A 22,963-nucleotide genomic window follows, 5' to 3' on the forward strand; every position below is an offset into this window, starting at 1 on the left:
CAGGGGCTCGGGCACCACAGGCAGCGCAGGAGGGAGCTGTCATGGCACATAGTGCACGGGGAACACGACAGAGCCCAGAGCCTCCCACCTGCCTGTGGGCAGCCAGCCAGGCCAGGAAAAGCCAGAGATTCCTTAGGTCTCCTGGCCCAGGAGCCTTTTCCTCCAGCACCCGCTGGCCACAGCCCAACTCGGGGTCCTCCCTGGCCTTCTCCTTCCAGGCTGGCGTGGGAGGGCTGGGGTCATGGCTCAGCTGTGCATCCCCTGGCTGCAGCCCAAACCCCCGTGCTCAGGGCTGGGCGATGCTCAGCGGAGCATTGCTGCCTGGCCTGGCGCGGGCTGCAGCAGTCTGCTCTGGGCAGCACCGGCTGCCTGTCCTGCCGGCACCTGTGCAGGCAGGCAAACCTCCCCGTGGGAAGTCGCGGGCAGGGTGCTGCTGCCTGCAGCTGGTGGGGGGCCAAGCCATTGGTGCTGAAGGACAATTTGAGGTGCAGGGGGAGAGCCCTCCCAGTTCAAACCCAGTAGCAATGGCACTGTAGGGTGGCAATGGAGGAAAGGTACCCCCGCCACCACCATCCTGAGGCAGCCAGAGCAGGAGTTGGAGTCAGATAGAGAGGCTGTGGCCAGGGCACCACATCCTCTCCCCATTGCAGCGCCGGTGGCTGCTGGGGCTGGAAACAGCAGAGCCAGGGCCAGGACGGGACTGGACAGGGAGCTGGCAGCCCTCGCCCACCTACCCCATTCTGCCACAGGGGCAGAGGCAGCGGCTCCCCAGGGCATGGGGGCAACCGGCCGCCATGGCCAGCGTGGATGGGCGGCGTGGCGGGAGCATGCTGGCGTGTGGCCGGGGAGCACATCCCTCCCGGGTCCCAGAGGATGAGCTAATGGAGGCCAGCTGGGCCCAGCCCTGCTTCCCCCGGCTCTGCTCCCAGCCCCGCAGCTGCAGCCTTTCCGCCCAGCTCCTCAGTGGCCCCATTAACCCTTTCCCCGCTGGTGCTGCCAGCCCTGTCTGCCCGTGCCCCCAGGGCTGCCGTGCTCCCCTGCCCACGGTCCCGCACGGTGCTGGGGCTGAGCTGCCCTCCACCTGGGAACGTCACTTGTGGGTGGCCTCCTGCAAACAATATGGGGCTTGGGGGCCCTGCATGGGCACTGCCTCACTCAGGGGTCCTGGCTGGGAAGGTCCTGTCGCAGGGGGGTCCCATCCCTTTGCAGGGCTCAGCCCCCACCCACCTGCAAGGTCTTACAGGGAGTCTCTATCTGCTGAGTCCTGACCCACTGCGTCCTGCATGGCTCCTGCCTGCACAGAGCCTCATGGGGATGGGGACACCAGGGGTGCAGACACCATGGACAGGGGCAGCAGGGACACCAGGAACAGGGATGCCATGGATGCAGGTGCCAGGTATCAGGCACCCATAGCTGCAGCTGTGTGTGGAGCTGTGGGACAGCTGCCCAGGGCTGCTGGGGTCAGGCTGGGGGGACGAAGGGGAACTGGCGGTCACTGGGGCTGCCTGAAGGCAGCAGCGTCAAATGGGACCAGTGAGAGAGCCGTACGCAGTTCTGGGCCACCCTCCTGCAGCACTGGGGCAGCTGCCTGCCCTTCACCTGCGGCTGCAGCATCCCAGCCAGGAGCTCAGCAGCTGGCAGGGACAGCTCCAGGGGCTGCCGCATGGTCCTCGCTTGTCTCACCAGCCTCATCCTCCCCCTGCCAGTACCATGCTGGGCGCAAACCCTCCTCCCTGCCCTGGCACCACACTGCCAGACACGGGTGCTGCACGCCTGGCTTCACCCAGCACCCACAGGTGCTGGTAACCAAGGCAATTGCAGCACCACAGGAGCAGGGCAGGAGCACCAGCACTTCCCTGTGGAAACTGCCCCACAAAAGCCATTATTCCAGCAAAGGCTTCAGCTAACAAGCTGCTTGAGTCCCCAGACCCAGGCACTGTCAGTACCCGGGGGACAGGCTGGGCCACATCCCCTCCTCCAGGCATGAAGGATCCCTCCATGACCCCTCAGTAGCAGAGCCTGTCTCACCACCCTGTTCCCTGCTTTTAAAGCCGTTACTACCACTCAACCCTTCAGCATGCAGCTGATGCCCTCTGTGAAGGGGAATTCAGGTGAGCAGAAAAACCAATCCCAGAAGCGGATAAAGACATTTGTGCCCAGAACCCTATTTGCAGCCAGGGTCTTTGCTCCATGGGCCAAGGGTCCCCAGACACTCACCCCATGCTGCCCTGGCTGGGACCAGCATCCCTGCACCTTCCAGCACCCCGACCTCCATCACCCAGCCCCTCTGCAAGCCTGGGAGATGCTGACCTCCTGTATTTTCCCACCCTCCTCCCCAGTTCTATGGGCCAGGCAGCCCTGTAGCTTGTTTCTCCCTTTGCTGGGCATCTTCTCCGCCAGCACCAGGCTGGGGTAGGGGCTGCCTTGGCCCCCAACCACCACCGGGCAGTGCCGGGGGGAGCAGAGGGCCCCTGGAAGGCCTCCCCACTTGTGAGCAACTTGTGCCCACACCTGCAAAAATAAGGGTTTACTGTCATCATAACTCTTTATTATAAAGATGTATTTAAACATAATAAATCTTTACAAACACAAGAAGCATGAACAACATGCTGCACCCAGTAGCACTCAGAGCAAGGGCCCCAACTTTGGCGTGTCAGTGTTTGACATAGAGGCCCTAGTGCCCCACCATTCTCCTGCCGCCCCATGGTGCAGAGCAGGCAGAGGGGCCCAGAGCCCCACGCTGTGTCCTGAGTGGACACCCCCTACCTTGGGGGTGCCCAGGAGTTGGTCTGTCAGAGGGAAGGGGACCTCACACTTGCCAAGGAGGGGAGGGCAGCTCACCCAAGGTGCAGCGTTAGCACCATGGGAATACATAGAAACTCCAGCAGGACAAACTGCGTGCTCACCCTGGCTTGTGGGCAACTGGCAGGGATGAGGCAGGAGCCCCAGAGGAGCTCACAGACCCCTGCAGAGAAGCTCCTCCACGTGACGTAGTGCTTTGCACAAAGCCTATGGGTCCTGGTGAGCTGATGTCCAGGGCAGCCCCACACCCACCAGGACAGGGGCATCGCGGCAGCACCCAGCCCCACCATGGGCAGCCCTCTCCCAGCCAGCCTCAAGGGGTGGTGAGGGAGGCAGGAGGCACCCACGGCGCCAGCGCCACCAGGGACAGCCACAGGAAGGAGGTGACACCAGCTGAGGGCTCACAGGGACCCTGCGCTCAGGGCTGGAAGATGTGTAGAGCAGGCTAGGACAGAGAACGGCAGCCGCATCCCTGGAGGACTGGTGGCAACCCTGCAACAAGAGCAAACCCAGGTATGTGTGAGTCCCCTCCCAGCAGCATCGCATGTCCCTGTGTCCCCCCACACCCTGCTGCTCCTCACCTGCCTCAGAAGGGCATGGGGCCCTTGTGGGAAAGCCGGGGTCGGGGCCGCCGGTACCTCCGCCAGCCACCCGGCCGGTGCCCGGCCCCGCGCCGCGCAGCCTGCGGCCGCACCAGGGTTCGGATGAGGCCGTTTTCTGCATCCTTCCCATCTAGCGCCTGGCCCAGTGGCCCTGGGGACAGCAGGAAGAGCGTTAGTTGGTGCCCCCACCCTGCACATGGGATGGGGATGCTGTGGGGCCTGCCTGCACTTCCCGCCGCCTGGCCCAAGGCAGGCAGGGCCAGGCAGCGCCGCCCGTTTCCTGAATTGCCCCCAGCAGGAGCCATTCGCCGGCTGAGTGCTTCCTGCACCGAGGTGGCCAGGCCACCTGCGCCAAGCACGGCCACCTTGTGCGGCTGCTGCCGCTGGCCTCACTGAGGGGCACAGAGCAGCCTCAGGCTTTGGCTCCCAGTTCTCCTCAAAGCCACCATCCTGTGCCCCTCTCCCTGCCAGCAATGTACTATCCACCGACACCCTCGTCCCCTCTCCCGGGCAGTGGCCTCTCCCTGCAGCCTGCTCCCCGGGGCGCCTGGCAGAGATGCGCCGGCAATGGCAGCAGTCGCAGAACCACCAGCCCTGCATCCGCACACAGGTGGCAGTGCCCTGCTGAGCTGGGACTGGGCGCGCACCCTGGGGAGCGAGCCAAGACCCGTGGTGGCAGCATGGCAGGGCCACGGCTCCCCGTGCCAGCATCCCGGCCATGCCCCACGCTGTCACCCACCAGGTGGGTTGTGCTCCGGCAGCCGGAGGCAGTGACAGTGACAGCTCTCCAGCCCTCGGATGGCTGTTGTTCTGCTCCGCTGTCCGGACAGACAGCGGGGGTTTGTTGGCATCATGAAAAACGCTTTGTCCTCCCCAGCCCGGCGACAGTGGCTCCCGGCCAGCACGGGCAGGGGGTGCCAGTCCCCCCGAGCCCTGCTCAGAACACGGTCACCCGACCACAGTCCCCTCCGTCCCCCCCGGTGCCAGCCCGGAGCGATGCCGGACCGGGAGGGGGGCGGGGGGCGGGGAGGGGGTTCTCCAGTACGGCGCGGAGCCGGGGTTGCCCCGCTCGGGGTCCCGGCACTCACCGGCGGCGGCCAGGGAGAGCCAGAGCAGCAGCAGCGCCCAGAGCCAGCGCGGCGCGGCCATGCTGGGGGGTTGCGGGACGGCGGAGGCGGTGGCGGAGGCGGCGGTGGCGGTGGCGGCCCCGCTCCGGGGGAGCCGCATTTGTAGGCGGTGAGAGCCCAGCCCGGCCCCGCCGTCTGCCCGGTCATGTGGCCGCCGGGCCCCCGAGGGGGTGTCCGCCCCCAGCCCCGCCCCAGCGACCGCATCCCTCCCGGGACACCCCCTTCCCGCCCCCAAAGATGATCCCCCCACCGGCATCCCTTCTGGGCGGGCCCCGGCCCCAGGGCTCTGGGACCACCCCTCAGCTTTGTCCCGGGATCCCTCTCCCAGCCTGGCCCAGGACCCTCTACCCCGCTGACTGTGGGACCCCTGCACCCACCCTAGCCCCCAGCCCTCAGCACTGCTGTAATTCTGGCCCAGGACCCCTGCCCAGCCTGGCTCTGGGATGCCCCACTCCCCGTCCTGTCCCTGGAACTCCTTCAGCCAGGCTGCAGGAACTCCCTCCCAGCCTGGTCCCTGGATCCTCTACCCAGCCTGGGAGACCCCCTCCCAGCCTAATCCTGGGACCCTGAGACCCCTTACCCTGCCTGAATCAGGCCCCCCTTCCAGCCAGCCCCCTCCGCAGGCACCCATGGGGGCAGAAGGCTGTCCTGCCCACTGCTCCTGGCAGACCCTGCCCCTCTGTCCCTCAGGTCAGCTGGTGCCCACAGAGGGGTTCACCTGAAGCCCCCTCTGACCCTGCTGCCCCCCCAGATCATCCAACCACTGCCAGGGGGGGTGGGGGCATGAAGCCCCCTCTGCCAGACGGCACAGAAAGGGTGCCACTGCTTGTGTGGGGATGGGGACAGACCGTCGCTGCAGAATGGGCACTGCAGCCCCCCAGCTCTGCACCACTTGGGCCAGGGCAAGGGCTAAAGCACCTGCCCCCCCCGTGCACAGAGGTGCAGGCTATGGGCACCAGTGCTGTGTAGCCTGGGTGCTATTGAGCATTGACAGAGCCCCTCATCGACCCACGTGTGCGGGGTACCGCTGCCGACGTGGTGTAGTGGTGTTGTGGTGGACGACAATGGCAGAGCTGAAGTGTCCCACAGCCTGGGGACTGCCCTGCCTGCAGCCAGGTGCTGCCAGCGAGGCCACGGCACCCCTGCAGAGCTTCCCCTGCAGCCCGTGCAGCAGGATTCTGGTAGGACCTGCGGCCCCAGGGAGAGGAGCCCAGGCTGGAGCAGGGGAAGAGTGTGAGAGAAGGAGTAGCAGAGACAATGTGTGATGAATGGACCCCCATTCCCCATCCCCCTGCACTGCTCGGGGTGCAGGGGTGGAGAATTCGGGAGTGAAGTTGAGCCCGGGAAGAAAGCAGGGGTAGGGGGAAAGTATTTTAAGATTTGTTTTATTTTCTCATTACCCTACTTTGATTTGATTTGCAATAAATTAATTTTCCCCAAGTGAGGATGCTAAGGCTGTATGGGGAGCTGTACAGGAGGGGCTGTACTGACTGAGAGCGGCTGTAGGAGAGACTGGACAAGGTGATTGTGTGTTGGACTGTGAGGATGGGCTGGGGCTGTAAGAGGAACTACAGGGTGTGTGGGCTGCGAGGAAGAGGCCATACTGGGTGTGAGGAGGGGCTTACAGAGGGTGTGTGGTGCCCATGTCGCACCCTGCACATGTCCGTAGGCACTGTGGGAGGACACCCCCTGTGCCTCTTCCAGTCCTGCTCGTTGTGCCCCCACTGCCTCCCCACAGCCTGCCCAAGGGCGCTGGGCTCCCAGCCAGCATTTTTCACCCCCACAACAGGGTGATCCTCCAGGGAGGTTCAGCTCATGGGCTCATGGTGTCCTGGAGCTGCATCCCCGTCCCTGCAGGCAAGCTGCCAGGCTCTGGGGTGCAACAGGGACCCCCACGGCCCAGCCCCCTGGGCACACATCACCTGCTGGACTTCAGGGCAGGCAGAAGCTGCCTTCACAAGGAATTGTGGCAGCATCCCCATGCCCCTGCTCGCTTCCGCATTCCTATGGCCGCGCACACCCTCCCTCACTGACCCACGTCCTGTTTGCCAGGAACGTCACCCCGGCCTGAGTCACCCCACAGTCTCTGCAGGTGACGGAAGGCCAACAATAGCCCACAAAAGGAGGATGTCCCCCCAAAAGCCTTCCTTCAGCTCGTCTTCGAGGAAACCTCCCGTGGGAGGGAAGGGCCCCACCGGACGTGTGGTGGCCGATGAGCTTCGTCCTGTTGACGCTGGCTTGCTCAGAGTGGCATGTGGCCCTGAGGGTCTCCAGGGATGGCTGATGCCACCCCCTGTGCTGGGCAAGGAGGAGGAGGAGGGACGTGCAGCCACAGGGCTAACAGTGCCACTGTACCCACAGGGGTGGGACAGGCCTGTCTCAGCTCTGTCTTTTGGATGTGGCGTGGGGGAGTTGGCATCAGGGTTGGCATTGCAGAGTTGGGTTCAGGGCTGGAAAAAAGGGGTGAGGGGACACCCTTGTCACCGTGCAGACTGCATGGGACCAGGCATGCTGCTGTGTGGTGAGGGGCAGCCAGCAGGCAGGGGACAGAGGAGCTGGGCACTGCTGTGAGTGCAGCCCCCATCCTGGCACTGGGCAGGGACCCGTCAGGGAGGATGGAAGCATCATTAGCACATTTCACTAATTAGGGAGATGGCGGCAAACCGCTGCCTGATTGTCACCACAGCAACCACATCACATATTCTCGAGAAATTTGTGTTGCCATAACAATTCCAGGCAGCTTTGGTGTCGCCCTGCATCCCTCTCCTTCCTGTCCATGTCCTGCCCCTGCTGGGGTAGGGGATCGCCCACTCCTCCCATCCTCCCTGACTCCTCCAAGCAGGGGACCAGAGAGTGACACCAGACACAGGCAAACTGAGACCATTCATGATATGAGTGTATCAGGCCTCAGGAACAGAATGGTGGACGAGAGGGACCACCAGGCTTTGCTGCTGCCGGCCCCCACTGCACCAGGGCTGTGGCAGGACGGGGTGGGTGGACAGGGGACAGGGGACAAGACAGAGAGACGAGGAGCGGGGTGTGTGGAGGAGATGACAGGGGAACAGGGGTCTGTGCATCTCCACAGCGCAGTCCTGGTGCCACCTCGTGGCCAGCAAGATCCCAGTGACACAGCTGCGGTGACACAGCTGGAGCCGCCGCATGGAGCAGCCAGCCCCTGCAGTGGCAGCGCTGGACAGACTCCGCGGGACAGACAGCCGCTGCCTGGACTGCGCAGTGGCTCGGTGGCACAGGGGGGTGGCTGCGCAGGCACGCTGCCCCCAGCCCTCCAGTCCCGGGGCCAGGCTGCTTCCCAGCCCCATGGCAGGAGGGGTCTGGCCCCACACCACAGTGGAGCTGGTCTCCAGCCCCACGAGGTGCCCCTGTCGTGGGTGGGGATGTGCATCCTCCCCTGAAAGTCTGTGTCTGACCCATGGATGGACATCTCTACTGCCTGCCAGTGACAAGTCTGTCCCTCAGCCAGACATTCTCTTCAACAACCACAGAGAAGTCACTGAAGCAGTTAGAGGAAATTCATGTACAATAAATGAGATAGGCCTTGGGGTCAATGCTCATTATGACAAACATAATGAGGTTTTTAGCAAGGCAGAAGTCCCGGCGGTTTGGTGCTCACAGGCTTGGTGGGACAAAGGGCACATGCTGCAGTGTTCTTCCTGCAGATAATGGGTCCCAGCCCTTGGAGATGGCCGCTGGTGGCCCTGTTGCCTTTGCTGTGGGCAGAGGCTGGTACCTGACTGGCATGGCAAAGCTTGGTCAGTTTGCCACCATCGTGCTCCTCTCCCTATGTGTGCTGCCATCAAATGTGGCTCTGACTGTGTAAGGCTGCTCAATGCTAAAATGTTGCCATTGTCTCCTTTGCCAGGATTTCCAACCTGACCCACTAATGCACTTTTGGTTTATTATTCCTGCACTTCATTAGGCAGACCATGTGCTCTCACTAGCACTGAAGTTAACCTGTGTTTACCTTCAAGGCCTTACACGTATTCCTGCTTCCCAGAAACCCATATCTGCATGGCAAAGGTGGGGTCAGATGTTCAGCTCTGTCTCTCCAAAGCTCGGTCCCTCTTCTGTTTAACCACACCAACGAAAAGCCAGCATGCCAGCACCACACGCGCTGTCGCCCCATCTCCACACTCCTTTCAGACAACGTCTGTGTCCTGCAGGGTCCCCATGCTCCCCATGACGCTCCAGCTCTGCCTGTGGACAGGGACCGGGCAGAGCGGGCGGGAGCGGCAGCAGCATTCATTTCTGCTCCTTCTGCAGTCCCTGGAGGTACTGTGGTTGGCATCGCTCAGTCCAGGGGGACACAGCGAGACTTGTGTCCTCCCCAGAGCACTTGGGCTCTTCCTGCACCACCACCTCTCATGCAGCCCAAAGCATCTGCAGGCACGTGGGACCCACAGCCATCCTGAAGACCAGAGGCATCAGTGAGCATAATGCTGCCTGTGCCGTTCCTTGCTCCTCTCCCATGCCCAGCACTTTGCCCTCACCCTGCTCATAGGCATCCGCAGCTAGCTCAGAGCTCACTGCTGAGGATGGTCATCTCCTTCACGCCCACTGCTGGATACTGACACATCTTCTCAACAAAGGGGCGCAGAGGTGCCCGTGCCTGGCACAAAGGCACAGAGGTGGGAGTGGTAAGGGCACTGACGAGGTCCCCAGTGATGACTGGCTTTTCCGAGGTAAAAAGCCTGTCTGTGCGAGGTTGCCGAACACATTACTAGAGGTGCAGTGGAAGAACAGTCATAAAAAATATTAGTGGCCCAGCCATGGCCAGGGGATGCAAAACCATGTGTAGTGGGAACCAGTCATCTGCAGGAGCCAAAAATGGGGGTAGGTGTTTCATCGATGCTCTAGCTTCCTCACTGGCCCTGCCAATGGCCAGCTCCCAGCCCTGCTCATGACATTGGAGCTCTAGGGAAGAAGGACATTTTTGCCTCCCCATGACAGCTCTGCTGTTCGGCAACTGCCATGGAGTTACACCTGCTCCCACCAGTGGTCTCTTCCACCCCAGCCTGGGGCGTCCCGCTGGGCACTGGGGTGGGGGCCACTACAGCCATGCTCAGGAGGATGCCCTGCACCACTCTGTGTCCTGCTGGAGGAGAGGGCTGGCTTGGGGATCCTGCACCCTCACCCCAGGGGCCTCCATGTCAGCCCTCCACAGCTCCAGGGAATGGAGGTTTTGCTGGGGACACAGAGGAGCAGAGCATGAGCAGCCTCTTCTTCTCTGCTTTTAACCCTGAGCAGCTGAGATGGGCCAGGCTCAGCTGGCACAGCCCCAGCCCTGCTCTGGAAGGATCTTTGGACTTTGTGCTTATGTTTACTTTTATTTAGCAGCACGATTCACTTTCAATGCATATGACTGCCCTCTGCCCCCTCTCCCCCTGACTCTCTTTGCCTTGACTCTCTTATCCATCATCCCTCCACCCCTGGGGCAAAGTCACAGGAGGAAGGACCTCTCACCCAAGGCACTGGGGAAACATCCCCTGGGCACCCCAGAGCAGCCATGCACCTCCCACAGTGGACTGCAGCCTGGGTGCTCCTGCTCCACGGTATGTCAGAGGGGCTGGGCTGGGAGGTGGGGTAGACTCTCCAAGGGACACCACATTCTGGGAACCCCCAGGACCCAGGCTGCTCCCAGCGTGGGATGTCAGCAGTCTGAACCACAGCTTTGGATGAAGCAAGGGTGGGTTTGCCCACAGGGAGACTGGTTGTGCTGCTGTGCCTGCCTCACTGCCCCAGGCTAGGGGAGCCCGGCTGCTGAGAGGAGCTAATCCTACCTGTCTGACCCAGGGATGAGCTCTGGGGTGGTGATGGGTAAGGAGCAGCTCCCAGGGACACAGCAACTAGGCACCCAAGGCCACACTCTGCTCAGGGTGCCCCATTTTCCCATTGCCCCATGGACCCGAGCCTGGTGCCCTTGGTCCGAGATGAAGAACCAGGTCCCTGCCCACAGACTGCAGTGGTGACAGAGCAGTGCTGGTGGTGGCAGCAGGTGCAGAGCTGCACCAGGGAGAGGCTAGGTCCTGCCAGGGCACATCCCTGGTTGCCAGCCAGGTTCTTCAGCAGGCGCAGCGGCAGGTAGGCTAAAGGCTTGTTTCTGCCCACCACCTCCCTGGTTCCCAGGCACAGTAGGCACCGTTTGCACCGTGTGATGATCCCACTGCACCCCGGAGCCTGTCCCCAGGCATGCCATGAGCGCTGGCCATGCCTGGGAGCATTTACTTCCTCCTGAGCTGGCTAATGGTGTTGGGTTTCACCCACTGTTCCTGGGGCTAGAAACACTATTTTTTGCAAAAAAGCTCCTAAACTGTCTGGCTTCATGTTTGGGGCTGGGGACAAGAGTCACAGCTGTCCCAGTTCTGGCTCTGGGCTGGAGCAGGACTCTGAGTCTTCAGGGTGTCCCCACATCCTCAGGCTGTGCTGCAGGCCAGCCACCACAGGCTGTCTCCACCAGGACTGATGTCCGGAACTGCTCTGCAGACCCACCGGTGAGTCCCACCATGACCAGCCCTACCTGTTTCTGAGACACCCCACATGGGGTCACCCCCTATAGTCCCACTGCTGCAGCTGGTGTGCAATCCCCCAGCACGTGTCTCCTTGTGCCACCAGTACCTGCCATCCACTGCCACCAACACCACAGCAAGGCTCGTTGCTCTGCGGGGCACCATGCGAGCCCACGGTGTCCATGCCTACATCGTGCCCTCCACGGACGCCCACATGGTAAGGCAGCAGATTGCTCGTGGCCCTGGGGACGGGCTCCCCGGCCACTGCCCGCAGCTGCATCTCACGGCTCTGCCCCCGGCTCCAGAGTGAGTACATTGCGGAGCGGGATTCCCGGCTGGGCTGGCTGACCGGCTTCACAGGCTCTGCAGGTGAGAGCATCCTCGCCGCCCTGGGTTCCCTGCTGGGGCGGGGGGCAGCACCCAGCTGCCTGCTGGTCCCCATCCTTGGGGATCCTCAGGGCAGGGCATGGTCCTGCTCAACACATGAGGTCAGGCCAGGAGTCCCTGGGGGTCCGCCTGGAGAGGGGGGAAAGGTGACACCTGACCCCCCACTCCTGTCCCAGGCACCGGTGTGATCACACAGGACAAGGCTGCCCTCTGGACCGACAGCCGCTACTGGACCCAGGCAGAGCGGCAGCTGGACTGCAACTGGGAGTTGCAGAGGACAAGTCAGTGGGGGGCAGGTTCAGGGGTTGCTGCATCCTCCCACCCCCAGGACACCCATGACCGCAGTCACATCCTCGTCTGGGCTCAGTGTGGTCCGGGACTTGGCTCCTTGTGGTGCCACCCAGCTCTCTCCTGCAGCATGGATCGAGTCCATAGGACTGTGGATCATGGAGGCGGTTCCTGTTGGGGGGAATATCAGCTTGGACCCCTTCCTCTTCTCCATCGGTAGGGCTTGCCATCACACAGGGTGACCCTTCCCAACATGAGGGCAGCTCTTGGGTGTGGATTTACCAGGTGCCCCCAACTGTGAGCTGCTCCTCCCCCCACCTCAGACACCTGGAACAGCTACAGCCAAGCTCTGCAGGGCTCTGGCAGGACCCTGCTGCCCATCGAGACCAACCTCGTGGATCAAGCATGGGGTGACCAGAGACCCCCTCCACCCTCCGGTGAGATCTACAGCCTCCCGGAAGCATTCACAGGTACGACCGCCGTTATCTCTGAGGCTGCTGTGCAGATGCTCACCCACAGCAGCCCCCAGCCCGGGGCTCCGCAGTGGTCCCTGAGCTGAGCCAGCCTCTCACTGCCCTCCAGGGAGCAGCTGGCAGGAGAAGGTGGCTGGGATCCGGCAGGAGATGGAGCAGCACGTTCGACGGCCCACAGCTGTGCTGCTGTCAGGGCTGGAGGAGACAGCCTGTGAGTAGCCGAGGTGCTGCGGTGGGAGCTGTGGTGGGAGCCATGGTGGGAGCCGTGGTGGGAGCCGTGGTGAGAGCCATGGTGGGTGCCATGGTGGGAGCTGTGGTGGGAGCCATGGGCTCAGAGCCCTGGGGGTAGGAGGGCAGCTGGCAGACGCAGGCTCAGAGGTCTCATTCCCGGCAGGGCTCTTCAACCTCCGTGGAGATGACATCCCCTACACTCCTGTATTCTATGCCTACACCCTGCTGACCAACACCAGCATAAGGTAGGCGGTATTTCCTTGCAGGCAAAGGGCAGAGAAGGGGCTCTTTCCTTGCTTCTGTTCCAGTACCAGCACCCATGGGACCCTTCCCTCAGCCCGGCTGGCCCCTTACCCAGAGCCCATCACATCCTGCAGTGTTGAGCCTCATTGCCTGTCCCCTCCAAGTCTCACATCATTCCTAGGTCCAGCCTCGACGGTTCCAGCCCACCCTGGGGTGCAGCACCCTCTCACCCAGCACAGACTGAGGCTGACCCCCCATCCCCAGCCCAGCATCCCCTCTCAGCCCCCCAGCCAGCCCCCTTCTCTCAACAACATGGTCAGGCTTGGGGGAAGCCAAGGGCAGCAGGCCGACCCCACAGCTGTGCCCACTCTATCCCGCATCCTTCCCCAGTCTGTTTGTGGATAAGCCGCGCCTGACGGCTGCAGCACAGCTGTCCCTGCGGGCAGGCTGCCCGGGGCCGCTGTGCGTGGAGCTGCAGGACTACAGTCAGGCACTTGTCCACCTCCGCCTCTATGCCCACGGCAATGTCACCATCTGGCTGGGCACCCAGTACACCACCTACGGCCTCTACGGTGTCATCCCTCAGGTGGGCACCACCGCGTGCCGGAGATAGCACCGGCATTGCTGAGCCGGGCCATGGGTAACCTGAGTCCTGCTGGGCTCGGGGACAGACCTGTGCCACTGAGACAGGGGGGTACAGGGGGTGCCATGGCTGTCCCTGGGGCAAAAGGGGTGGGGGGCTGTGCCTGGCCATGCCACCCCTAGCCTGCCCTTGCAGGAGAAGCTGCTGGAGGACAGCTACTCCCCCGTCATGCTGGCCAAGGCTGTGAAAAATGTCAAGGAACAGGAGATGCTGCGAGCCGCTCACGTAAGGGCTGTCCCTGTCCCTGCAGCCCTGAGCAGCAGTGGGGGGCAGGTGGGGGAAGCGGGGTGCTGATGCCCCCCTCCCCTGTTTCTGCTGTGCCACCCCCAGGTTCGGGACGCGGTGGCTGTCATCCAGCACCTGCTGTGGCTGGAGAAGATGGTCCCTCAGGGGCAGGTGGACGAGTTTTCGGGGGCACAGCACATCGACATGCTCCGCCAGTCAGTACTGCCGACGTGGCCTCCCCTGCCTGGTGCAGGGCAGCCAGACAGCCCCAGCACCTCCCTCTCTGCTGCCTTCCAGGGCCCAGGAGCACAGCCACGGGCCCAGCTTCCAGTCCATCTCTGCCAGCGGGCTCAATGCAGCGCTGGCCCACTACAGGTATGGCTCGGTGGGGAGCGGGCAACTGGAGGCTGGGAGCAGTGTCTGATCCCCCTCCTCTCGCAGCCCCTCCAACAGGAGCAGCCAGAAGCTGTCCGTGGATGAGATGTACCTTTTGGACAGCGGAGGGCAATATCTGTGTGTAGTTCTTAACCTGGACCGCCCAGCACTGCACAGTGCCCCATGCCCGCACCATGCCCCTGCTGCAACGTGGTGGCAGGGGGCTCCAAAGCCAGCACTGGTGCTTCACTGCCTTTGTTCGTGTCCCCCCTTTGCAGCGATGGGACAACAGACATCACACGGACTGTGCACTGGGGCGTGCCGACCCCACTCCAGAAGGTAGCAGTCCCCCCATGCCATCCAGCAGCCCCCTGCAGTGCCCAGGTCCCCCTGTGTCACTCAGCACCAAGGTCTCAGACAGGCCTGGATGTGTCGTGGGTGGCATGCAGGCACCACCACACTCAGTCCCTCTGCAATGCCCCTCGTAGGAAGCCTATACCCGTGTGCTGATGGGCAACATTGACCTGTCCCGTCTCGTCTTCCCATCCAACACGGCAGGTGGGTACTGAGACAGGCGTTTGGCAGCTCAGCCCTGCCCAGGCCCCCAGGCATGGGGAGGAGGAAGGTGGGGGACAGCCCTCACCTCACTTGCCCTTGTCCTACCTTATCATTCCCCAGGGAGAACGGTGGAGTCCTTTGCCCGCCGGGCGCTCTGGGACGTGGGACTCAACTATGGCCACGGGACTGGCCATGGCATCGGCAACTTCCTCTCAGTCCATGAGTGTAGGTGCTGCAGCACCAGCACAAGGGACATGGGCTGAGTTGTGGAGGAAAGGACAAGGACAGGGGCCCATCTGGGGCTTCTCATGGCCCAGCTGAGCCTCCTGCTGTGGGCAGATGTCACCCTATCTGGAGGGTGCTGCGGTCCTTGTCAAGGTGTCCCCACAGCACACACCATCTCCAGGAGCTATAACCCACCCATGTCCCCTGCAGGGCCCGTGGGCTTCCAGTCCAACAACGTGCCGCTGACAGCTGGCATGTTCACCTCCATTGGTACGTGTGCCCACTGCTCTGGCCAGAGCCTTGGGCTCTCAGACATGTCCCTGGGCAGTAGAGTCTGGCCAAGGGAGGAGACATTATGCTCTTGGCCCCTCTAGGGTGGGGTGGGCTGGGCTGGGGGAGACGCTTGGGCTTGGGACTCACCAGGCACCTTCCCGGCCCCCAGAGCCCGGCTACTACCAGGACGGCGAGTTTGGGATCCGCATTGAGGATGTTGCCCTTGTGGTGGAGGCTCAGACCAAGGTAGTGCAACAGGGATGGGCTGCAGGGGTGGCACGGCACCAGTGGGCTGCACCAGGCCAGGGGTGGGGGCACCCCCAACACCACCTCTCTGCGGCAGCACCAGAGCGGCGAGAAGCCCTTCCTGACCTTCGAGGTGGTATCACTGGTGCCCTATGACCGCAACCTCATTGACCTCAGCCTCCTGTCACCGGAGCAGGTACAGGGAGAGCGAAGGGGGCTGAGGGGTGGATGTAGCAGAAAACCAAGACGGTGGTATGAGGTTAGGGTGGGTAAATGGCGCCAGGACAGGGAAGGATGGAGAGGAGCAACAGGGTAAATGGATGGGGAGGGCCAACAGGGTACAAGGGAGATGCGAGCAGTGACGTGGTGCAGGCAGCTGGGACAGACCCCCAGCTCCCCGTGATGCCTGGCCGCAGATCAGGTACCTGAACACCTACTATGAGACCATCCGGGCACGCGTGGGGCCGGAGCTGCAGCGGCAGCAGCTGGAGGAGGAGTACCGCTGGCTGCAGAGGAGCACGGAGCCCTTCCCGCTGGGCGGTGCCGCCACCACCGCCACCGCCACCGTGGGCATGCTGGCCCTCACATCCTTCCTCTCCACAGTGCTCATTGGGCTGCAGGCCTGACCCCGTGCTGGCTCCACGCCAGCCCCTTCCCTGCTGTAGCGGTTTCTTCTCCCTGTCGCTCACTTCCTTTTTTTTTGTTTTCTATTTGCTCGTTTGTGATTAAACATGAGCAACGCCGGTGGGTGCCTGCGCACGGCCGGTCCCTGCCGCGGTGGTCCTGCGTGCCGCCAGCCCGCCTGCCGCCTCATTGGCTACCGTGGGGCTGGGCTCTGGCCCCACATGGCCCTGGGTCCCACACGTGTGACTCTGCCCATGCTGTCTGCCCTGCCCTGAGGTGGACAAGCCAGTACCGGCAGCAAGGAGGCAGGTTCAGGGCAGATTTTAATTCTTGGGACAAGAGATGGAGGAACTGAAGCAAGACAGTTCGGGTCAGCTGGCCCAACCAGGGCCATCTCGGCTGCCTGTGGGTGCCAGCAGCGCGGTGCTGATGGCAACATCCCACTGGGCTCAATGCCCAGCCAGGAGGACCTGTGGGTGCAGGGGACATCCCAGACCCAGTGTTACACAGAGGGCTTGGTCATCATGCGCAGGCAGGGAGAATGTATGGGCACAGGGAGCGGGGCAACCTTCACGTTTGCATGGGGGGACGCGGTGCCCACCAGCAGCATCACCAAGCGGCACCAGCATCGCAGCGGGGTGGCAGGGTGCAGGCAGGCATCCCCGCCCCAGGGGCCCTGGGCAGGGGAGCAGCTTTGTGGAGGGTTTCCTTCCTCCTGCCCCAGCCTGCGCACCCGCCAGCCACCCTGAGCCGCGTCGCTACGAGCATCTCTCATGTGACCACTGGCTTCCTGTGTGCTTCCCGGCCCCAGTGCCAGCGTTTCGGTACGTGCTGTGCCAGGCGCTGCCCAAACGCTGCACCTTTGCTACCGGCCACAGCACCATGCTGCGCCGCAAGCCCTCCAACGCCGGCGAGAAGGAGCCAGGACACAGGAAGGTGAGCGCCAGTGGTGCCCAGCTGCCCAGGGTTCCATGCGTGCTCAGCACTAGCTGAGTCCGGGCTGCCCATGGGATGCCGAGCACGGACAACTTGGTGCCAGGGCTGGGGCAAATGTGGGACAGATGTGGGGCTGAGTCCCATAGGGCTTGGGGCCAGCACTGCCAGCAGTCAATCCCTGCCACTGCTGGCCACCGTGGCCGTGTTGGTGCGTGGTCCTGACCTTGCCCCACACCCTGCAGCCCGCTGGGATCGACACCCGCAGGGTCAGCATGGGTGCAAACTGGGGTGCTGGTGGGACCCATGGGATTCTGCTGGGGGGTAGTGGCTCCCCCTCCTTGAAGTGTGGGTGGCTGCCTGCCATTTCCTGCCGAGAGGGGGATGGCGGCAGTGCTGAGCGCGCAGCTCCCAGCCTGCACAGCAAGGTGTTTGCGGTCGAGGTAGCGCGAGGCTGCAGCTCCATCACGTGCCTTGGTGGCTTCCGCCAGCAGCGCCGTGCCAAGTGCTGGGAGCCACCGGCAGCACCGGCTGCCAGCACTGTAGCCTCACAAAGAGTTGCTGCCACAGCCGGGCCATACGCCATCCCATGCCACCCCACCTGGAGGGCTGGAGCCACCAGCAGGGGACACAGACAGTGCCTGGTGCCATGGTCCTGCCCATGGCACGCAGACATCCCAGCAGGGCTGCAGGCCATGGCGGCTCCTCTCTGCTGGGAAGCTCCTGGGGGAAATCTGTGTGAAGCCCCCCGCCCTGTGCTGGGGGTGACCCAGCAAGCCCGGACGGGCATTCCCTGCTCTTGCCCAGCTGCAGCTGCTGCTCTCACTTCCCCCTTGCTGCCGTGCTCCCTGGGGGCCTGGCAGCCAGGCTTTCCACAGCTGCTCTTGCACTCCTGGTTCCTCCAGCTCCAGGGCAGCAGCCAATGCTGCAGCTTTCCTGGCTGTGGGGGACATGGACAGGGAGTTGTTTCATCTGAAGGATGCAGGGGGAGAGATCTGAAGCGTTCAAGTCACCTGGGTCTCATGGGCTCGGGGTTGCTGGGCTGGAGTGTGGCAAACGGCTGGCATCTCCTCTGTATGGATGCACCAGCTGAGCTGTTCGTGCTAAGTAAAGCCACGGTGCGGATGGAGCTGGGTCTCCCTCATCTGAACCAACCCTCTATAAGAAAATGGCAAAACCGAGTAATAAAGGATGCTCAGTCGAGTTGATAAAAGGAAGGAGGGGAAGGTGCAGGGCAGTGTGTGAGCAGAACCAGGCTGTGCAGGGGCTGGGAGGTGCCGCAGCCACCAATGCGAGCAGGATCCTGGGGCGGGTAGAGTAACTTGAGAAAGGAAATTGTGTTTGCAGTGGAGGCAAAACCAAGCACCACGGTGTGAACTGTGAGTGTGCCAGCGGCCAAGAGCTGACCTGTCCCAGGCCCGGCACACAAGCCGGCTCCCATGGCAGTGCTGGTGCTGGGCATCCAGGGGTGAGGGAGACGCAGGACTGTGTGGCCATGGAGGCACCCTGGCTGGCACCAAGGGTGCTCCCAGCACAGGGAAACATTTCCCACATGGGTCAGGCACCTGAGGGCACAGAGAGAGGAAGGAGGGAAGGAGAGCCAGAGAGACAGGCAGGGGACACAGGGAAGCCTGGAAGAGGTGGAGGGTTGCACTGGGACCAAAATCCAAACCCCACTTTGGTGTCTTTGGCACAAAGGTGAAACTGAGCTTGCTGGTGAGGTGTTATGTGGGCTATGGGACCATGTTTGCATGCAAAAAACATGTGCAACTTTTGGCCTTGGAGCCAAACATGAGGGCAGAGTCAGGGTCACAGCAGCGCTCATGCCGAAAACAGCCTTTAGCTGTCAGACACTTGCAGGGAAGGGAGGGACTGCCCCAGGGCACGGCTGGTACAGGAGCAGGACAAGCAAGGCTCCAGTGGGGTGCTGAGCAGAAGGGCTGTGTTGCAGAGCCCCTTTGTTTTCCCAGCAAGCACTCAGCTCGTGTGCCGCGACCGCCGCACGGTGCAGTCCCGGGCTGCTCCCAGCACAGCGGTGCCAGGCTCAGCCCTGGAGCAGCCACAGTGGGTGCCAGAGCAGAGACTCCCGGTGCTGCTCACCGGCAGCTGCACCGCGTGGCACAGCCACAGCCCCGGGAACTCCATGCCAAGCCACTGCACGTGCGCTGAGAGCAATGCTGGGTTTCTACATCCCAGGCCCTGTGAGGCTCACAACACATGACGGCTCTTCGAGCGTGGGCAGGGAGGGTGAGGCTGTGCCAGCCAAAAAACTCTTCAAGCATCAGTGTCACCCCGGGTCTGCTCTGGCTTGCCGAAAGGAGAGTGGGAGCTGGGCAGGAGGGCTCAGGGAGAAGCCCTCACATCTCTCTGTGTCCACCAGCTCTCCCTTCAGCGCTCCAGCAGCTTCAAGGACTTTGCCAAGTCCAAAGTCAGCTCCCCCGTGCCGAGCGAGACAGAGTTCAACCTGGAGGAGAACGTGAGTGTCCGACCCCTGCAGGGCAACAGCACCCCCTGCCACATCCTGCTCCCCCAGGACCACCTTCCCACCAGGCACAGCCCTTTTCAGAGCCTGTTCCCCCAAACTCCTGGTCCTCTAATGGCCCATGTGCCATGGGGGAGCCCCAGGGGTTCCAGCACCAGCAGTATTTGGGGTCTCACTCCCCCAGAGTCTTGTGTGACCCAGCTGAGGTTTGCCCAGGGGGGCGGGCGCGCTCTGCCTTCACTCTCCACCCCAATGGCAGATCCCCGAGGATGAGCCCAGCAGCACCGGCGCTGACAATGCTGCACGGAGCAGCGGGATGAAGCTGGGCAAGAAGTGGCGGGCCGTGATCTCCCGCACCATGAACCGCAAGATGGGCAGGATGGCTGTGAAAGCCCTCGCTGAGGGGAAGGTGAGAAGGGCCCAGGCTGGGGGTGGTTCCCCACTCCCCCTCCCTTGGCCTGACCCTGCTCCCCCCAGCAGGGAGACATGGAGGAGGAGGAGGGGTCCCCGTGCCCCCTGTCCCCAGGCAGCAGCACAGAGGAGGCGAGCCATGACAAGCTGCCCCTGTCCTACCTGGAGATGGAGGAAGACGGGCACCCGTCCATCAGCCGCCAGCTGTCCAGTGGTGAGCCTGGCCCTGGCAGCACCCGGGCCCCTGGCCACACAGCCAGGCACATCCTGACCCACATCCCCTCCCCGCCAGGCAGCGACGTTTCCAGCCCCAGGGGCAGCAACCGGGAGAGCCTGCAGCTGGAGGAGAGCAGCCCAGCCTACACTGGCCCTTTCTGCGGTCGTGCCCGCGTCCACACAGACTTCACACCCAGCCCTTATGACAAGGACTCGCTGAAACTGCGGGTGAGCCACATCACCGCCAGCCCGGGGCTGGGGAGAAGGGCAGAACCAGGGTGCGTGCCCTGGGGAGGGAAGGTGGCTGGGGACACCCCTGAGGGAGTGTTCCCCAGCCATCCCCAAGCTTACACCCATCTTCACCCCCCTGTCCCTCGGCCCAGAAAGGGGACATCATCGGCATCATTGAGAAGCCACCCGTGGGCACCTGGACCGGGCTGCTCAACAACAGGGTGGGCTCCTTCAAGTTCATCTATGTGGACATCATCCCCGAGGAGTCAGCCCCTGCCCGCAAGAGCCGGGGCCCTGGCAAGAGCAAGCGGCTCAAGCCCAAGACCCTCCACGAGCTGCTGGAGCGCATCAACCTGCAGGTATGGGATGGGAGCCTGTGGGAGGACAGTGGTACCTACACAAGCCCAGGGTGCCAGCAGGACCACCCTCAGCTCCCCAGCAGGTGTCCCACATCCCCACGGGTCCCTCCACCTCGTGCCTGAGCACCACCAGGGGGGCAGAGGGGAAACACGGGGCTTTTCTGTATGATGCTCGGGCAAATGCCTGCCAGGGATCTGCGCCGAGGCAGGAGCCATTACAGCTGGCAGCAATGGCCAGGCAGGGAGAACTTGGGGAGCTACGCTGTGCTCAGCTCACCGCTCTGCTGCCCTCCCACCCAGGAGCACACCTCCACCCTGCTGCTGAACGGCTACCAGACCCTGGAGGACTTCAAGGAGCTGCGGGAGACCCATCTCATCGAGCTGAACATCACGGACCCCCAGCACCGCACCAAGCTGCTCACAGCTGCCGAGCTCCTCCTGGATTACGACAGTAAGAGCTGGGAGGGGTGGCAGGGGGAGACAGCCCGTGCTGCCCTTGGTAACGCACCAGGCAGCCCCGTCAGCAGCCTCGCTGTCTGCTACTGCCACATCTCGTCTCTCCCAGCAGCGAGCGAGCCAGAGGAAGGTGACAGCTTTGAAGCTCAGCCTTCACCCTCGGAGCTCAAGGGAGACATTCCCCGGGACTCAGGCTGCTTCGAGGGATCAGAGACCCTGGACAGCAGCCGAGATGAGGCTGAGCTAGGGGGTCCGGAGGGGCAGCTGCAGGCTCTCTCCCTGGTAGAGTCCTCCTGAGCCCATGAGCAGAGCCCACAGCTGCTTCCCACTTTGACCCTGGCTGTGGGTCTGGACTGGCAGGGATGGCTGCTCATGGGGGAAAGGGGTGAGCCCCACAGCCCTGGTACGGATGCCCTGCACTGCAAGGGTGCAGGCAGCTCAGCTCCCAGCCCCAGAGGCTGCCCCATTTGCTGCCCCCAGGACATTTTGCTCCGCGCCGCCTCGCACCACTGCCCAGACGTGGGCATTCCAGGCACGCTGGGGCACCGCGCTCCCCACTGAGATGTCTCTGGCCTGGTTTTGCCCCACTTTATCCAAAGCTTTAAGAGCTGCTCCTAGAGTTCTCATCTGCTGGGCTGAATATACAGGAACCTGCAAGGACAGGGAGGTCCACAGCAGATGGGGCTGGAGTAAACCCTGTGCTGAGCAGTAGGGTGTGAGAGGCCCCACCAAGCCCAGCACCACCTTCCTTCCGCCAGTGTAGGCAGGGAAAGGTTCACTGGGACATTTGGGCTGTAGGGGGAAAGGCTCAGCTGAGCTGAGAGCAGCCGAGAAGGGCACTGCAAGCCCCCTCCCGCAGCTCAAGGGGAGCCCCAAAGGCTGCCCACACCTTGACACCAGGCCTGGCCTGGGGGGCTACAAGAGCGAGCTGGAGCAGCTGCCCTGCAGCCCCACAGGCAGATGGGCTCAGGGGGGTCAGGCTGGCACAGGCTGCACAGCCCCTTCCAGACTGCCAGGTGCCCCCAAAGCAGCCCCCAGGAAGGGGCAGGGGAGCTGCAGCCCAGGCAGGGCCCCCAGAGCCTCCAGCCGGAGCTGGGGCAGCAGCAGGTAAGGGAAGGCAGCCATATGGAAGCATGGGGCAATCCAACCAAACAGGCTGGTCCCCAGATGGGAGTACCTACCCCAGCCCCCTTCAGCCCAGCTCTCACTGCTGCACACGGCCAGCCCCTGCTCTGCAGCATCAGCCTTTGGGCACCCAGTTTGCTCCTTTGTGCTCAATCCCAATAAAAGCATGCAAGTCTATTTGGCTCCAGCCTTCAGCCTGGTTCCCACCTGCAAGAAGGTGCAGGGAGGGAGCAGCAGCTGCAGGGAACTGAAAGCTCCCCCAGATGCTCCCCAGCTGCACCCACTCAGCCCACGCTGCAGCATTTGCCCAGCGGGACCCTCTTCCACCCACCCTGGGGGGACAGCAGGACGCAAATAAGACAACACAGATAAAACATGCCGGAAGTGTGAGATGTAGAGGCTGGAAAGGCAGAGGGAAGGGGAAAAAGGCAGCTGGCTTGAGGAGGCACAGACAGAGGCAGAGGCTACAGCTCAGCCATTTTGCAAACCAATTAAGTTTCCTTCATTGTTTTAAAAATAAAATTAAGATTAAAAAAAAAAAAGAGAACCCCCAACCCTCACCCTACCCCCGACTTCCTTCACAGAGAACCTGAACAGAGCAGACAGGAACCAGAGGTGCAGTCAGCACCCATGACGGTCCGAGCAGGCAGCACTCGAGACATCACCTTAGAAAACAGATCAGTAAAACAAACAAAAAAAAATACACTTTTTCACAAGGAGTTTGAGATTTGGTCAGTAGCAAGTTGGGGTGGGTGGGCAAGGAGAGAGTGGTCCCACCACTGGTGGGGCGTGTGTGGGGCCAGGCGCAGCAGCCTGTGGCCCGTCCCAGGAAGCCCCTGCCCCAGAGGAACAGGCTAGGCCTGGGGGCAGGTTGGCAATGAGCCAGGTGGCTCCAGCCCCGCTG

The 22,963-nt window shown here is 62.8% G+C and overlaps 2 protein-coding genes across 2 annotated transcripts; both read left to right on the plus strand.

Moving 5' to 3' along the window:
* Nucleotides 1-10,055: 10,055 nt before the first annotated feature.
* Nucleotides 10,056-15,848, plus strand: XPNPEP2 (X-prolyl aminopeptidase 2; the record flags this gene model as incomplete). Its single annotated transcript, XM_080352486.1, is given in 21 exon segments — nt 10,056-10,101; nt 10,967-11,040; nt 11,162-11,272; nt 11,361-11,424; nt 11,619-11,723; nt 11,860-11,946; nt 12,054-12,200; nt 12,313-12,414; nt 12,598-12,679; nt 13,068-13,263; nt 13,456-13,545; nt 13,651-13,760; nt 13,843-13,920; nt 13,987-14,058; nt 14,199-14,259; nt 14,409-14,478; nt 14,599-14,703; nt 14,914-14,973; nt 15,146-15,243; nt 15,245-15,418; nt 15,639-15,848. Coding segments are annotated over 21 exon segments (2,142 nt in total).
* An 820-nt stretch (nt 15,849-16,668) lies between these two features.
* SASH3 (SAM and SH3 domain containing 3) lies at nt 16,669-21,427 on the plus strand. The gene is made up of 8 exons (XM_080352490.1): nt 16,669-16,782; nt 19,160-19,255; nt 19,521-19,670; nt 19,739-19,886; nt 19,965-20,116; nt 20,272-20,478; nt 20,779-20,929; nt 21,044-21,427. Exons 1-8 carry the CDS (start codon nt 16,729-16,731, stop codon nt 21,229-21,231), a joined length of 1,146 nt encoding a protein of 381 aa, XP_080208616.1. The 5' UTR covers nt 16,669-16,728; the 3' UTR covers nt 21,232-21,427.
* The last annotated feature ends 1,536 nt before the right edge of the window (nt 21,428-22,963 follow it).

Source organism: Nesoenas mayeri (genome assembly GCF_963082525.1).
Source record: "Nesoenas mayeri genome assembly, chromosome: 13".
Lineage (NCBI taxonomy): Eukaryota > Metazoa > Chordata > Aves > Columbiformes > Columbidae > Nesoenas > Nesoenas mayeri.

Bases quoted from the DNA above. Each gene is read 5' to 3' on its own strand.
- SASH3 (XM_080352490.1), top strand. From the start codon at position 16,729: ATGCTGCGCCGCAAGCCCTCCAACGCCGGCGAGAAGGAGCCAGGACAC. The intron at 19,671-19,738 runs GTGAGAAGGGCC...TGCTCCCCCCAG, and splicing joins AAGCCCTCGCTGAGGGGAAG to CAGGGAGACATGGAGGAGGA. The intron at 20,117-20,271 runs GTGAGCCACATC...CCCTCGGCCCAG, and splicing joins AGGACTCGCTGAAACTGCGG to AAAGGGGACATCATCGGCAT.